Source organism: Megalopta genalis, chromosome 7, assembly GCF_051020955.1.
Source record: "Megalopta genalis isolate 19385.01 chromosome 7, iyMegGena1_principal, whole genome shotgun sequence".
Taxonomy (NCBI): Eukaryota; Metazoa; Arthropoda; class Insecta; order Hymenoptera; family Halictidae; genus Megalopta; species Megalopta genalis.
In genome coordinates, this window is record NC_135019.1 from 8,480,990 (window position 1) to 8,498,143 (window position 17,154).

At 48.5% G+C, this 17,154-nt stretch overlaps 1 protein-coding gene across 10 annotated transcripts in view; it reads left to right on the forward strand.

The window, feature by feature from the left end:
* The first annotated feature begins 1,192 nt into the window (after positions 1-1,192).
* Positions 1,193-17,154, forward strand: part of Shal (potassium voltage-gated channel protein Shal) — a 263,748-nt gene continuing 247,786 nt past the window's right edge. For 5 of the 10 annotated variants that reach the window (XM_076523687.1, XM_076523685.1, XM_076523684.1 and 2 more), the window contains exon 1: positions 1,194-5,536. In XM_076523687.1, the coding sequence (XP_076379802.1) occupies positions 4,422-5,536 (1,115 nt within the window). In that variant the 5' untranslated portion in view covers positions 1,194-4,421. Of the gene's footprint in view, positions 5,537-17,154 lie in introns of all 10 variants that reach the window. The other 5 variants (XM_076523683.1, XM_033485505.2, XM_033485501.2 and 2 more) reach the window with 4 other exon arrangements.

Below are 17,154 nucleotides of genomic sequence, written 5' to 3' on the forward strand. Positions count from 1 at the left end.
GCTTTCGAAGGAGCCGGAGCGACGAGAAAAGAGCGCGGAGAAGAAAGTCGCGCGAAGACGCGACGGAAAAAGGGAGAAAGAGGGGCGAGACAAGGAGAGGTTCTCCAAAGGAGAAAGAGCAGAATAGAACAAAGTATTAAATAGAAAGCCTGGATACAGTCTCGAAGATGGAGCAAGGAGGCTTCCGCGAAGGGGTTGAACTATTCACCGAAGAAAAGAAGAGGAACTAGTAAAGGCTAGAGAGATCGACGAGCGGAAGGGACTTCGCAGAAAGTAAAAGATAGGAGATGCTACTGGAAAAAAGAAAGAGGATGGGGTGTCCTTTTTCGAAAGGGACTGAAGTACGGTAAACAAACTTGCAGAGAGGAAGAGGATAAGATGGAGCTGAGAACACTTTAGAAAGAGGATGCGGCAGGAAGGGTCGGTCTGGTTTCGATGGGGGTTGAAAGCGTCGAAGCGAAGGGTTGGCGAAGGAGAACCGTTGAAGGAACAGAAGATAAAGAGGACGGCTCGCGAAGGTTGGCAGGCGCAGCCGAATGGAGGGACTCGACGGAAAATGCGAGGCACTTCTGGGGAAAGAGAGGGGTGGAGGAGGCTGGGGTTCTAGAGCGAGGGTGCATGGTAAACAAACTTGCAAAGAAGAAGAGAGGCGTAAAGAAACTGATAAAAGCTGAAGACGAGAAGCCGGGAGGGCGGAACTCTGTTCTGCTGACTTCGCGAGGGTGTCGAAGCGTCGCAGCGGCGGGGTAGCGAAGAAGAAGCCTCGTCCGAAGCGAGGAAGCTAAAGAGGATATTCTGACGAGGCTTAAGAAGATCGTCGAGAATTAGAGCAAGGAGATACCGGAGGTTCTACGGACCAGCTGGAGAAGCTAAAATCCAGTTTCGTCGGCGGAGCTAGGTGATAGATTTCCCAACGGGAGATCGGCAAAGCGGAACTACCAAAGCAGAGGAACGCGAAGACCGCGAAGCTAGCAAAGAGTAGAAAGAAAGACCAGGAGATTCGAAGGAAAGAGACTCGGCGAGAAGACTGTTTCGCTGGGCTGACTAGAAGGTCGAGGATCGTCGAGGAGCAAACCCAGCAAAGCAAACGAACGCGGGGATGGTTCGGTCAGGAAAGATTAGGGGAAGGAATGTTGGGCAGAGGGGCCGGGTGTAAAAGACAGTTTGGGCTGAGGGGTGGCTGGGCTGGGAAGGCAGGAGGAGCGGTTCTCTCTCGGAGGAGTTGAAGTCTGGGGTGTCTTTGGCGAGGAGGGAACCGTATGACGTCATAGATGAGGGTTGCCCGGGCAACGGGGAAGCGATTCGCCGCCGCGTCGGGACGCCGTCGTGCGTCGCCACCGCCGCCGCGACGTAAAAATCAATTTGGACCTTGGCTAGGTGACCGTTCGCTCGGCGCTGCGTCGCGGCTGCTCCGGCGGCGGTGGCTCGAGGCTCGAGAGCAGCACGCTTCCCTTTCGGCGAGAGAGGAGAGAGGAGAGGAGAGAGAAGAGAGAAAAGAGAGAGAGAGAGAGAGAAAGAAGAGAGGAGAGAGAGAGAGAAGAGAGAGGTGTGTGTACCGGCCAGCTTGCGACCGCGCTTTGCCGTGTCGAGCCGAGCCGACTCGAGCCAGCCAGCCAGCCAGCCAGCTAGCCAGCGAGTGGAGCGGAGCGGAGCTAGCTAGCTAGAGCTTGCGACCGATACCGCGCACCAGCTCAGTCGCGAGTCGCCAACCGAGCGGTTACCAGACCCAGCTCGAAACGTGTTCCGCCCGCGCCTAGCTTGCCTGCTTTCTCGCGAGCCGACAGACGCACACCGCGCGCGCGCACACATACACACACAGCCACACACACACACACACACACACATACACACACACAGTCACAGACACGACAGGAGAGACACACGCTCTCCGGCACCCACCCGCGTACACACGAAACACTGACAGCCCCACAGCGACACACGCCCACGTACACACAAACACACACACACACACTCGGAAACAGTCACGTACACAGGCACGTACACAGACGGACGCGGAGACGGGGACAGAGCAGAGAGGTAGGACGCACACGGTACGTTCACGTTCCTAGAACGATAACACCCTGCCGCCGCTGCCGTTCTCCCTCTCTCTCTCTCTCTCTCTCTCTCTCCCTTTCGGGAGAGTCTTCCTCTCGCGTCCCATCGTACACCGGGGCCACCGGTTCCGCGTTCGCGCGGACGATGATCCACGAGGGGCTCGCCTCGCGACGCCGACAACCACCGGGACGCTGCTCGACGCCGAACACGTTGCTCCGTTGAAGAGGACATGCTCGAGACCACCGAGCCGGCGCGGCGGTCCAGGTCGAAGCGGCCGATCAGACGGATGACAGCGATCGTGAGATAGACGCACCGGCGGCGCCGTAGAGGAGAGACCGTGATATCTTTAGTGTAGGAGAGAACTAGAGAGAAGCCCGGGCTCTAGGAGACCGGGCGCGAGTGACAGACCGTTTCCCCGCCCCTCCCCCGCGAGCGGGTAGAAAGCCGGCTTTTTCATCCGACCGGATCCACCCTCCGTTCGCTGGACTTCGATCGACCGTGTGTGCACCTTTGTGCGTGGTTCTACTTCGTGGGAAGAGGATCTACTTCCTCGCGAGTGTTCCAGGAGGCGAGCCGGAGAGAGCAAGAGAGGGTGAGAGCGAGAAAGATAGAGAGCGAGAGAAATATAGAGAGAGGGGAATCGAGAGAGAGAGAGATGTGCTCGCGAGAAAAGGGAGGCGGCGGACGACGACGACGCATCGAAGTGTCGCGGCACCGAAGAGGATCGTCTGGCTCGTCGGCCGAGTAGTTACGGATTGCTGGCGTGTACCGGGCAGACACGACCCGTTTCGCTCGTCTTCGAACAGCGAGCGAGTACGAGGCGGAGTGGAAGAAAGCGAGAGAGAAAGATAGAGAGAGCGAGAGTGTGTGTGCAAGAGTGAGAGGGAGAGAGCGCGAGAGACAGAGAAAGGAGGAGAGAGAGAGAGAGATAGAAAGAGAGAGGGAGAGAGAGAGAGAGATTGTTCCGCGAGCGGCGTCACGAGGAAGCTGCCGCCGCCGTGACGCATGCGACGTGCCGTCTATCGCTTCGGCCCGTGCCGAGAGGAAAACATCTGCGCGACCGACCGGTCGGGCTTTTCACTCGCGCGCCTCGTCGTCGTTCTGACGTGCCACGGACGCGGAGGTGAGCGCGCGTGGCCCCCAAGGTGTCTGCGTTGAGGAGGTGCGTGCGATCCGCCTCGCTCGCTCGCGGGCAGAAAGAGCTCGCGCGTGCCGAGAACGCTACGCGGGACACGCTGATTCACCGGCCGCGAGGACGATGCTCGGCCACCCTGCGACCGGGGTTCTCGCGGGACGCGGCCACCGAGCAGCGACGGTAGCGTCCGCACGCTGAGACTCGGTTGCGAGCGATCGCGAGCTCGATCATCCGCAACAGTCTCCTCGCAACGGCGACACCGGGAGCTACTACCCCAGCGAAGCGGAGCCGACCCGGCGAAAGGAGATCTACCGAGCAGACAGCGTCCCAGGATGACGGGCGGACCAATCGACGGCCGATCGGACATCTCCCGGGCCTACTGAAGCGGCACCGATGCTTCGGGATGCGCGCGATCCGATCGAACAGTGACGGGATCGTGGAGGTTTTCCGCTCCGGGTGCTCTAGGATGTAGCACCGGTCTCTCGATGGTTCTCGAGGACACGGACGAACAGGATCGCGGTGCTTAATATTGTGGAGGAAGAGGAAGAGGGAAAGAGGCAGGGAGAGAGAGAGGGAGGGCGAGAGGAGCGGACGAGAGAGGGAACAGGTGGAGATCGGAGATAACGGAACGACGGGGATCGTTGGGGGACAGTTCTCTCGAGCGAGCACCCTGAGTGCCGTATCGATGATGCTGGAGGGCACGCTGCCAGGAGGCGATTCGCTGTCGCGGTGTTCGTCGCGTCCCTTCGCCGGTTCAAGCCGCCGCTGTTCGGTTTAATCGCGGAACGGATCGGACCGGATCGGATCGAGGTGATCGCGAAGCGAAGGAATGGTGTTGAACGATGACGGAGGACTTGGTGCACGGTGGTCGTAGGGTCGCGGTCCCGTTGTCGGCGCGGCGGACGCGGTCGTCGACGCGTTGGGATCGCTGTGCCACGATCAGCTAATGGATAGATCGGATGCGGGTCCGAGACCGGCTCGTTTCGCTAGAGAGACTCGCGCGACAAGACTATAAGAGGGAATCCCAGGTGAGAAGAGGTTCTAGGTGTTCCCGCCGGATCGATCGTTGATGGGGATGATCGGAGGATCCAGGGATACTTGACAAGGTGCGAAAGTTCGAGGTGCTAGGGGGGTTTTTACGGAGGTAAGGGGGTACGAGTAGGAGACAGGACGAGTACAGGGGGTGTGTGATCAAGTGCGCCGACCGAAGATCGTGGACCAGGTGAGGGGCATGGCCTCGGTGGCAGCGTGGTTACCGTTCGCCCGAGCGGCCGCGATCGGTTGGGTGCCGATTGCTACACACCCGCTGCCACCCCCGCCGATCCCTAAGGATCGTCGCAAAGCGGACGACGAGAAATTGTTGATCAACGTGAGCGGACGTCGCTTCGAGACGTGGCGGAACACTCTCGAGAAGTATCCGGACACGCTTCTCGGCTCGAACGAGCGCGAATTCTTTTACGACGAGGACAGCAAGGAATATTTCTTCGACCGTGATCCGGACATCTTTCGCCACATTCTGAACTATTACCGGACCGGCAAGCTTCACTATCCGAAGCACGAATGCCTGACCAGCTACGACGAGGAGCTGGCGTTCTTCGGCATCTTGCCCGACGTGATCGGCGACTGTTGCTACGAGGACTATCGCGATCGTAAACGCGAGAACGCCGAGAGGCTGATGGACGACAAGCTCAGCGAGAACGGCGATCAGAATCTCCAGCAGCTGCTCGACATCAGACAGAAAATGTGGCGGGCTTTCCAGAATCCCCACATCTCGACCGCCGCCCTGGTCTTCTACTACGTGACCGGCTTCTTCATCGCCGTCAGCGTGCTGGCGAACGTGGTCGAGACCGTTCCGTGCGGCAACCGGCCTGGACGCGCCGGCACCCTTTCCTGCGGCGAACGATACAAGATCGTGTTCTTCTGTTTGGACACCGCGTGCGTCATGATATTCACAGCCGAGTACCTGCTCCGGTTGTTCGCAGCCCCGGGACGCATCAAATTCGCGAGATCCGTCATGTCCATTATAGACGTGGTCGCCATACTGCCGTACTACATCGGCCTCGGTCTCACGGACAACGATGACGTCTCCGGGGCGTTCGTAACGTTGCGCGTCTTCCGCGTATTCCGGATCTTCAAGTTCTCCAGGCACTCGCAGGGTCTACGGATCCTCGGCTACACGCTCAAGTCGTGCGCCTCCGAGCTCGGCTTTCTCGTCTTCTCCCTGGCCATGGCCATCATCATCTTCGCCACAGTCATGTTCTACGCGGAGAAGAACGTCGACGGGACGAACTTCACCTCGATACCTGCCGCTTTCTGGTACACCATCGTGACTATGACCACTTTGGGGTGAGTTCGATTATTATTACTCTTTTCTTCGTTTCTTTCTGTTGCTCGACGATTCGTTGTCAACGTATCGAGATCGAGGCTTAAGAGTTGATAGGCTCTAAAGAATTCGCCGCTTAACGTCGATGTTTCCCAGAGAGATCGCTATTAACGCGTTACTGTTTACGGTGCAAACGTAAGGGGATCTAAAAATGGGAAAGACTGATCGGTAGTTACTGGATCGCGTAACCGCTTGGGTACAGATTTATTTGAAAAAATTCTTGCGTTCCGAACGGATTCAATCTGCTGATGCGCGAAATGGTGTTATATATAAAGGCAGAGCGATATAATATACATAGCAATTAGAAGTTCGAACGACGAATTAGACTCGTCTTGCGTAAATTAGGCGAAACAAGTGCACGACGAGCCTCGGTCGTCGTGCACTTGTAAATATAAATGTTGTAAATATACATGTTCGAAGTTGATTGCAGGTCGACAGTTCTGTACCTATCTTTCTTTTTTGTAACCGCAGAAACTCCTCGATCTACCAATCACGCGTTAACGCTAAGCCTACCGAGCACTAAAGAAGACGTCCGACACACGTTGACAAGACTGAATTAATTGGAAAGTCGTGCTACTTTCATTACATGCTTCGAAACAGCTTCTATAATGTCGTTAATTACAAAGTAAAATACGCGGAACCGGTCATTCTGGCACGGTAGATTCAACGTTTTAAAGAGACTCGTAGGAGGAAATCGTTGCGCGAACCGGCGGCATTAATCGAAAAAGTGTGAAGCCGTGTCTCGACACTTTTTGCCGACTGTATCCGTTACTTTTTCTATTTGCGGCACGGCCGCGGCCCAGATCTATTAATTCGTTTTTTCTCGGGAGGCCGAGGGCTTTATCGGGGAACGCACGGATCGAATCGAGTTTCCAGGATAACACGTATTCTTGAGCACGGCTTACGGAGCTTCCACGAAAGTAATTGGCTCCGTGTAAACCGCCCGAAGCTGCAACAAGCACCGGTCTCCAGTGATATTTTTAACAGAGGTCGTTGTCGACCTTTTTACCTCGAAGGGCCTCGCCTTTAGCTTCCTCTAAATATCCGCGACAGAAGCACCGACCCCGAAAGCTCCGGCAACAATTTCTTTCGGCCGCGACCGCCGCTCCCACCCTCCCACCTTCTTTCTTTCTCTCTCTCTCTCTCTCGCTCACTCTTTCTCCCTTTTCTCTCGTCGTCGTTTTATCATAAACTCTCGTCCCTCTTTTTTCGCCAGGGCGGGCCTCCTTCGTAAATTAAACCGATCTCCAGCTGAACGTCCTCGGACGAGAGAAAGAGAGGACGCTTCTGTTTCCCTTCAACGACTCGAACCCGCTCCAAACGAAATTCTTTCTACTCCGTCGACCGTGTTCCACCATTCTCTTTGAGCTTTCCACCGGTAACAAGTGCCTATCCTTTCCCCCGGACTTCACTGCGTTTTGTTTCGCTTTTCACCCGGACGTTTCTCTCTCGATTTCAGAAGCATTTACTTCCTCCGGTTCTTCGTTATTTAAAACAACCCTTAACCAACGAACCGCTACGTTTCAATGTTGATCGAACGCGGTCCCCGACATTCTTAGTTCCTTCGTTCGAAAGTCTTTCGAGCCACGGAGACAAACGCGGTGAAATTAAGCGTTCGATCGCTCGCACGAGATACAGTAATGTCTCTCTAATTGACGCTGAGATTGTCCACAAAAAAATGGACAATTTAAGAAGAGAAGATACGATTATTCGAGACTCGCGACTCGTTTTTATAGTTAGGAATTGTCAATTACTATAGAAACGAGCTTCGAGATTTGAATAACCGTATCTCCTCTTCCCAAATTGTCCATTTTTCTGCACAATCTAAGCGTCAGTTAAGGAGACATTACATTACATTCTGTTGCAAAAGATTAGGTGGTTCGAGAACATTTTCGCCGATCTAAAATCCCAGAAATCCCGGCTGGGTATCGGAACGAAGCAACGGTATCATCGTTTTTCAACCCGAGCTGCAAGTATCTTGGAAATCTGAAACGCGACAATCGTCGCGGAGAGAAGAATTCAGGGAACAGCGAGTGTACGGCGGGAGCATGATCGATTCAAGCCACCATAGTCGAACCTGTATATCTCTAATTGTCCCGTTCGCGTCTATTTTCGTCCCACTTAGCTCCGAATTTAGCCAGTCAGGAGTAAGAGTGGGACAAAGCGCTGAAAGATTCAGCGTTCCTTGTATCCGAGAGCTGCTCGAAGTCGAGCAACCCCGTGTTCGAGACAAAACTCGTCCCTCTGAATCATGCAGCCACTGCCGGATGATCGTCCGACGAGAGGGAGAGAAAAATTACAGAATTATCCGGTCGAAAACTTTCCTCGCGAAGACGGCTCTGAAATTATTAATGTTCTCCCTCTCTCTCTTTCTTTCTCTCTCTCTCTCTCTCTCTCGCTCTCGCGGGAGAAAGTTAAACGATTTTCTCGACGTCGTCGGCCCTCGGAGGGTCGACCGCCTGTTCGGTTCCCGGTCCCAGGCCCTTTCTCTATTTCTGCCCACCGGTGAAATCTGTGTCAATGGTATTTTCGTTTCGTTTTCGCACGGACAGCTGACAGTGAGCGTTGATCGCCGACACGCAGCCGGTGGTCGCTGTCTAGTATGTTCGCAAACAGCTCCGTGGATCCTCGTCATGGATCCCGTCGTAATCTAATCCGAGATTTAGGTATAAAAAGACCCGACGTTTCTCTGCGCCGAGTCTCTGATCTACCATCTACAGTAACGTCTCTCTAACTGACGCTCAGATTGTGCAGAAAAATGGACGATTTGGGACGAGGAGATACGATTATTCCAGCCTTTTCCAGTTTTTATAGTTATGAGCTGTCAACAATTGAGCCGTTTATTTTGAAAGTAGCATAAGTCACTTTGATTTTAAGTCGATATATTTAAGGGTTTGCGTTTTTTAACACGTTTAAAAATATGGATGCTAACTTTCGAGAAGATTCACTTGTATTTGTTATCTCAGGATACTGATATATTTTTCTCAGTATAAATAATTTCGTATAAACATTAAAAAATCACCACTTTTCATTACGGTAAAGTGACTTATGCCACTTTCAAAATAAACGGCTCAATTAGAGAAACTTTACTGTTTCGAGCCGCGTGACGTATCCGAGAATTCGATCGAACACGCCGTCCTGCATTAAAAAATCGTGCGCGATAAACAGAACAGTCTATGAAAAAACATCTCGTTGAAAATAACCAGCGTTACTCCGAACAACGTATTTATACCAGTTCTTATACCTTTGGACGGCCGACTATTAGCTCGTTCAACGCTTTCAAATCGCTGCCAGTCAGCGTACAACGTAGATCTATCATCCGGCAAAAAGTCCGGAGACTTTTATTCGCCGCGAACGCCCGCCCACCCGTAGGAATATCATCCGCCGTGCGATCGAATTGACGGATCGGCGCGACGAAAATAGAGAAACCGTGGGTCTAATGGACGATTCCATCGATTGCTAGCAAAAACCGTCCTAAGGAACATCTTCGAACTACCTCAAACCGGAAACATAAAAATTCGATTCCCCTCCTGAAATCTCTTGCAACGTTTTGCCTGATTTCTACCGTTTTGTATGATAGTACAAGCGAATAATAATCTCGGAGGACAGTGAACATAATTATTAAAGTGTCTGGCAACAAGTTCGCAGCATTTCTGATATTTGTGCTTTCAGTTTTACAAAAATGTTCGATATTGATTTTCGTTGTATGAAATCATTAAAAATACTTTAAATCGATTCTTTGCGTTTCTGTTGTTCCGAAATTTTTCTTTATGTGCGACGGAGTACAGTAAATTTGGGAAGAGGGATACGATTAATTCTAGATTAATACGATTAATTATGTTTACTGTCTCGCCCTAACTGATACTCAGATTCTGCAGAAAATATAATAATTAAAATAATATAGTAATTATAGTTACTGACTGTTAACAATTACAAAAACGTGCCGCAAAGTTCGAATAATCGCGTCCCTTTTTCCCAAATTGTCCAACTTTGTGTACAATCTGAGCTTCAATTAGAGAGAATTTACTGTACTCCGTTGCGCATAAAGAAGAATTTCGGAACAACAGAAACGCAAAGAATTCATTTAACGTATTTTTAATGATTTCATACAACGAAAATCAATATCGAACATTTTTGTAAAACTGGAAAGCACAAATATCAGAAATGCTGCGAACTTGTTGCCAGACACTTTAATAATTATGTTCACTGTCTTCCGAGATTATTATTCGCTCGTGGATCGAAGGTCCTCGTCGCTTGCTGTATCGTACCAATGTGTCGCTACCAATAACTGTAAAAACGAGCCGCAAGGCTGGAATAATAGTAGAAGAGTACCTCTTCTTCCCAAATTATTCATTTTTGTTTCCAAGCTGAGCGAGCGTCAATTAGGGAGAATTTACTATATTTCGAAGCAAAGGGCTTGCAAATCGGCGCGCAGTTTAAAACCGTAGGGGTTGCAACTGCGGCGTACAACTCTATAACTTTACCGTATCGTTTCACCAATTTTCATTCGCTTGCACTGCTTGTCAGTCTGCGACTGATTTAAACCGGCGCGGCTGCGTTTGCCCAGTTTAAGCTGCATCCCCTATAATGCATACCGATAGAATAATGTCCGCCCGGCAAAGCGAAGCGACAGAGCCGTCCCCGTCGCTCGGCGTCTTTCTTATTTGCACAGAAACCCGTCTACGATGTCCCGATTACCACCCCCCTCTCGATCGTATTATTCAGTTTCTACGTCCGTATTATTCCTTTATTCCGGATATTACATCCGAGGAGAGGTTTATTAGCGGATCCTCATGCAGATTTCAAGCTCCTCCGTAATCATTCCGGTATGCCGATATTTGTTCCCCTCGTGGACAGGTTCGAGGGGTTATAAATAAAATATCGAGCCTCGTTAGAACTTCCTTAGGGTGCCCCGGAGTGTGCGCGCACAGGATTCGCGGTTCAACTATCACGGAAATTGTTCTCAAGAAATCTTTCGACGCGAGATACAGCAGAATTTAACAGCTATTTTTCAGGCGCCGATCTTCCTCGGAACTTTTCTTTTTTAACCCTCGTTCTTTTCTCTTCTCGCGATTTCGCATGTTTTTACATTGCTTCGCCGTGTTATACAGGGTGTCAGTCTTCGGAGGTTATTTTCATTTTTTTTTTAAGCGAAGTAAGATAACCTTCGAATGATCTTGACAAATATAGTGAAACATCGTTCGCCTTGCGAACGATAACGTATTCCACGTGATAATAATCAAAAAATACATTTTTGACACTTTTTTCATAAATAGTCGCATTACTGGAATATAATTTTACAAGATCGAGGACTTTTCGAAAAATTCAATTGGGCGTCGAAGTCAGCGTTTCGCGAAGCCGCCGTAGCCCCGACGGCGACTGCAGGTTAATTTAATTGGCGAACAAGCGACAATGTTTCGTTGATTAAAGTTACTTCGCCGACGACTCGGCTGAACGCAGATCGGTCGGTTGTATAAGGTTCATTAAAGGATAATGACGGCCCATTATTGCGCGGCTCGCGATTCCGCTGTCCAGACAAATGCGTTTCGTCGATGGAATTATAATAGGCGACGTTTCCACGTTTTCGCCGTTAATTATTCCCATTTAGGCACGCGCGCTCTCCCTCCCTCTCTTCCTCTCTCCGTGTCACTCGGTCGCGATTCAGTAATAATTTTATATAATATTTTATATATAATATTATTATCAAATATAATTTTATATATAATATTATTATTAAATATAATTGTATATATATAATATTATTATTAAATATAATTGTATATATAATATTATTATCGAATATAATTTTATATAATATTTTATATAATATAACGTCTCCGGTCGACACTGATTTACCTCTCACGTCAATTTTTCACGTTATTCCAAAAGTATCACGAATCACCCTAAGCGTCCAACTTCTCATCAAATTACAAAATCTCAATAAAAGGAAGCAATCACTGTGACGAAATTTCATTCCGTACTTTCATTCTCGTTAACACTATTCTTACAGATCTTTTGTATACAAAATCGTATCCCCTCTTCCCAAGTTGTCCATTTTCATCTCCAAACTGAACGACAATTGCGGAGAATTTGTATACTTGTTTCCATCAAATTAATTTTATAACGATTGTAAAAAATGTTGAATAGTCGATTAAAGAAATGTGATCAATCTTAGAAAATAATAATAATGATAATAGTTCGTTGACGATGACGAGAAAACTCCTTTGTTATACAGCGTACAGTCAAAATATAAGACATAAAAAGATATACGAAAAGCTAAAGAAACAAATAAGAAAGACGAAAGATGTAAATGTAATATGATATATACGATACGCTGCAATCGTAACTTAAAATGTTACGTCACGAAGATCTCGCGGTAATCTTCTAAATATAAATGTTATTCATTCCTCCTAAATCGAAGGCAGAAATTCTTCTACTGTTAAAATCTAGTTACGAAATTAAATGAAGAGACACTTATTGCATCAAAGTGCCAATCAACGCAGTCGTCGAAGAAATCGTAGCAGGGTTTAACGAAGTTAATACACAATTCGCCCGGCATTGTCCGGGCTGGTGGCCGGCCGCGATAATATGTGACAGTAATTTTTGCATTCGTTCGCGACCATGATTAATGAATTCCTATTTATCGAGTGTATGCCGAGAGCAAACTCTGGGAGCGCATACACATTAATCGTAGTCGAGATTCGCTATCGTTCGAACGGTTACACGAGGGTAGGGAGGGGGGAGGGGACGGCACACTCTCGGTAAACAGAGCCGAGGGGGATGATTGTTTGCTCACAGGGTAATAACGTCGCCGGTTTTTTCCTGTGTCAGCGCCACCTGACCTCCTCCCGGCTGGCTCGCGTGTCCAGGCTAGTCCAGGTCGGTTCCTTCAAACTTTAACGAGCTGGATCAACAGGTGCCTCGGGGAGGATATCTCTAGCCGCGTTCTAGCGCGATACTTTTCGAATCTATCTCGCATGCCGGACGAACGGCTGTCGCTTCGATCTATACGGATCGTAGCCACATCCTGGATCATCCTTTCTTATCCCCAAAAAGACGCCGCGAAGATTACGGTGGCCACGGAAGCCTAATTTTCTATTCTGTTTCATTCTGTATGCAGTATCATCTTTTGAGATTAAATTTACAGAAAATTCTCCCCAATTGACGCTCAGATTCTGCACAAAAGTGGACAGTTTGGGGAGAGGAGGTACGGTTATTCGAGCCTTGCGGCTCGTTTTTATGATTGTTGACAATCGGTGACTATAAAAAGGAGCATCCTCTTCCCAAATTGTCCATTTCTGAATAGAATCTGAGCGTTAATTAGGAAGAATTTACTGTACATGCAGAAGTATTGTTGGAAATGACGTGACTGAGATGATCTTTACAAGTCATACTACTATGGTGGTCGTTATACAGTGGTTGATATACACGGTGTGTCCCAAAATTATGGTACTTTTGCGAAATGAGGGGTTCCTGAGATCATTTGAAGTAACTTTTTCCTCAGCGAAATTGCAATCCGCGGCTTCGTTTACGAGTTATTAACGAAAAACAGTGACCAATGAGAGGCGAGATCAGCTGGCGCGAGGTGGCCGAGCCAACGGCGCCAGCGGTCGAATCCCAGCTCGCTGGCGCGAGCCGGCCGAGTCAACGGCGCCAGCGGTCGAGCGGTCGAATCCCAGCTCAGCTGGCGCGAGGCGGCCGAGCCAACGAGCGATGGAAGTTCAGTTCCGCTGAGCTCGGCCGCTTAGCGCTAGGCGAGCTCGTCTCTCATTGGTCAGTGTTTTTCGCTAATAACTCGTAAACGAATCCGCGGATTGCATTTTCGCTAAGGAAAAAGTTACTTCAAATGACCTCAGGGAGCCCCTGATTTCCCGGAAATACCATAATTTTGGGATATACTATATGTATCAACACAACTGGGAAATTAATGCGACTCTAATTCAGTGACTTATGATTTTTCTCTATTCGTATAATTGTGCTACTTTTCTATGCAGGTGTATTTTATTTCTTAAACTATATTTTCCACAATCATTTCTAGATTTCGATAAAAGAAAAATCAAATAACACTCGCATTTAGTACATTATGCACGGAACGTTCATCACGAATCTGACACGGTATAGTACATATGAGCCGAATTATTTTAAAAGTAGCATAAGTCACTTTTTTTTTTAATGAAAAGATACCGTTGAATTGTAATTAGTGTTACCATTAACTCGATTTTTTTGAAAAAGTGACTTATGCCACTTTCAAAATAAACGGCTCATATAAGGGGTTAAGAGTACTAAATCGGTAAAAGAATTGCGGATATTTTCGCATAATATTGTCGACATACTATAAAAGTGTCCCTATAAAAACTGATTTATCCAACAAACTAAAATAGTATCAAACACTCGAACGAACACGTTCTTCAACATTTGGCTTTCAACACGCGATCGTTATTTTCATTTTCAATTATTCCGCGTCCCTAAAATCTCGCGATCATGCACGTTCTATAACCAGTCCGGCAAGGATATTCCGTATTCGAAAAACGTGATCGCCGTCGCAGCCACGCGCTGCTCTCACGGTTCGTGGTAAATAAAAGTTAGTCGCCGAATCTGATTTGCCCGGGCTCCCATCGTCGGTAATCCGGCGAAACTTGCGTTCTCGTTTCGGTTTTTTCGTTCCCGGCGAAGTCGATAACAGGCTCGTACCGCGAAGAAAATAAAAAGAAACGAGGCGTGGAGAGAGCCGGAGCGCGCTCCCTCCGTTCGCCTCGTCGCTTTTTACCCGCACCCTCGTTCCACCCTCCTTCCCCCCCGGATATCTCCCGATATTTTCCCTCGTTGCGGCCGAAAAAAAAGTGCACACCACGGGAATTATGCGACGGGCTGGACCCGCGCGGTCGCTGGTGCAACAGCGCGTCGCATCGGTTGCATTGCGTTCCGTTGCATAGCGTTTCGTTGCATTGCGTTGTCGCCAGCGCATCGCTGCGCCGCGCGATGCGGATCGACGCGGACGGCTGCACTCGGCTCTCTCTCTTTCTCTCTCTCCCTCGAAACCGCTGCATTTTGCGAGCACGAGCAGAGGGAAACCTGGCACACTCGTCGAACTTTCACCTTCGATTTTTTGCTTTTTCCATGGAAACGCGCGCCGCGCGATGATCGATCGTCGCTCGATTCCGTGCGGAAAAAATCTCGATTAATACGGCGCGATCGGTGCGCCGTGGAAAACCATCGAATATGATTGCTTCGAATATTCGTTTCAAAGCGTTTCGATGCATCTAGAAGATGGAAGAAAGTGCGCGTTTCGTGGGTCAACGGTTAACAACGGTTAACGTTTAATTATTACAGAATATTCGATGCTGTAGTTTTTAAACCGTCGAGAACGTTCGCCGAAATTTTTGTTTAGAATCTCTCCGAAAGCCAACGCGATTATTGTTCCGAATATTTATTCGAATTTCTTCCATATTTCCGAAACGAAAGGAACAAACGTACCGAAATGTAGAAAACAAAAAGTGCGTTTCGTGGATCGGTGCCGGAGTCAGTGTCTATCGCAAGAGTTAACGGTCAGCGAATATTTATCGCGGAACATTTTATACCGTAATTTTTCAACCACGAGATCGCTCGTGGAAGTCGAAATTTTTATTCGGCAGCTCTTCGAAAGCCAACGAAATTATTCTTCGAAATATTCGTTTGAATCTCTTCCGTAGTTTAGAGAAGGAAGGAGCAATCGCAATGGAATCTAAAAAACGAAGAGTGGATTTCGATAGACGATGCTCGACTTAATATCCACGAGTATTAATAACGAATAAACTACTATTGGGTTGGGGAATAAGTTCGTAGCGTTTTTATCAAGCAATTCGAAGGCGATTTTCTTTGTTGTTTTCGTTAACACGTTCCGTGCCGAGCTTTTTTTACTCGAATCTTCACACTTTGATATTTTACTAAAACTTGATGTATTACGTGCAATATTATTAATTCTCGTACACATAACAACGTAACAAAAACTTATCAACGCCCATTCTTGCGGTGGAAATTGATTCTTCGGTTCTAAATTTCTTGTAAACAATTTGTTCAGTTCACTAAGTAAACATGCAAGCGTGTACCATCGATGGTACATGTGGCACGGAACGTGTTAAGCTCGCGAGGCACCCAGGCTCCCAATTTTTCGGCGAATCCCATTGAATGAAGATGATTGAGAATCGTTTTATGATCGCAGTTCATTTTTTTGGCCAATTCACGACTCGTTTGGTGACCGTCTTCCTTCGAAAGTGCTTCGAGACGCTCTTCGTCGAATTCAGAAGGCCTTCCGCCGCGGGGCGTGCCGTCGACGTCAAAATCGCCATTTTTGAACTTCGCAAACCATTTCCATGCTGTAGCCTCGCCTATGACACCTTCTCCGTATACGTTGCAAATGTCCCGGGCTGCTTCGGCAGCTTTTTGGCCTCGATGAAAAGCGAAGAAGAGAAGGTGTCGAAACTGTTGCTTTTTACCTCCTGGATATTCCATTTCTACGCCTCGAAAGTAATAAAAAATTAAATTACTCAAAAAGACGATTAGCACAGTTTTATAGAGCAGAAAGAGCTCTATCGAAAGAATATTATACACTTTGCGAAACGGCAAAAAATCGTAAAATAAAAGAAAATATAAAAACGCTACGAACTTATTCCCCAACCTAATATTTACCTGTAGAATATTTCACAGAGTAGTTTCACAATTCTTAAGCCAGAAGGATAACGAAATCTTACGAACTGCGGTTTCACGAGTCGTTCGCAAACGAATTGGCGTATAAAACAGCGATACCACGGTGCAGAGCGAGCCTCAGTCGCCTCAGTCGCAGACGAATTCGAAATTCTCCGCGCTTCGTTTGAAACCTCATCGCGAGAGGATTCGGAAGAGGGTTTCTCGGGATCAGACGCGCCGGAGCTCCGTGGAAGAATATTTTCCGCGGAGCCTTTTGAACCGCGGATCAGCCGGCGTATCGGATTCACACGAAAGTTGTGTTAATCCACCGGTGAAAAATTCATCGGTGCTCCCAATTTTCCGTCGTTTTTCCACGGTGGCCTGTTCCGCGCCGAGTGGACGCGGCTCGGGAGCATCGATAACGCTTTCATTTTTCCCCGGAGATGCGTTCGACCGGCCGCGTATCTCTCTCTCTCTCTCCCGAATTTGCATTTTCATCTTCCGCGGGTCTATTTCGGGAAAGTTCGCGCCCCGTTGCGCAGAAAGATAAGCGGTGCCATCGCCGCGATCCGAAAAAACAAAGCAGAGCGAACCGCTCTTTATTTTGAGCGCAGCGATTTTCGTTTTCCGGATGGGCGTAAAAAACTGTCGAGAATATTGGGAGTCTTCGGTTTGGACTGTGCTTTCAAACACCGGAAAACTTACCAGCGCACCTATCGCGTCCATTTTTAGAAACGCGGTAGTTCCATAAAATGGTTTTTGCGTTCGGCCATCATATTTCGGTCACCCTGTACGGTTTATATCGAGAATATATATACGGTATATATATACGGTTTATATCGTCAAAAGCAGTGATCGAAAAGCTAGATGTTTCGAGGCCGCAAATGTTCCTCAGTCTACGAATCAGCCTGTACTTTCC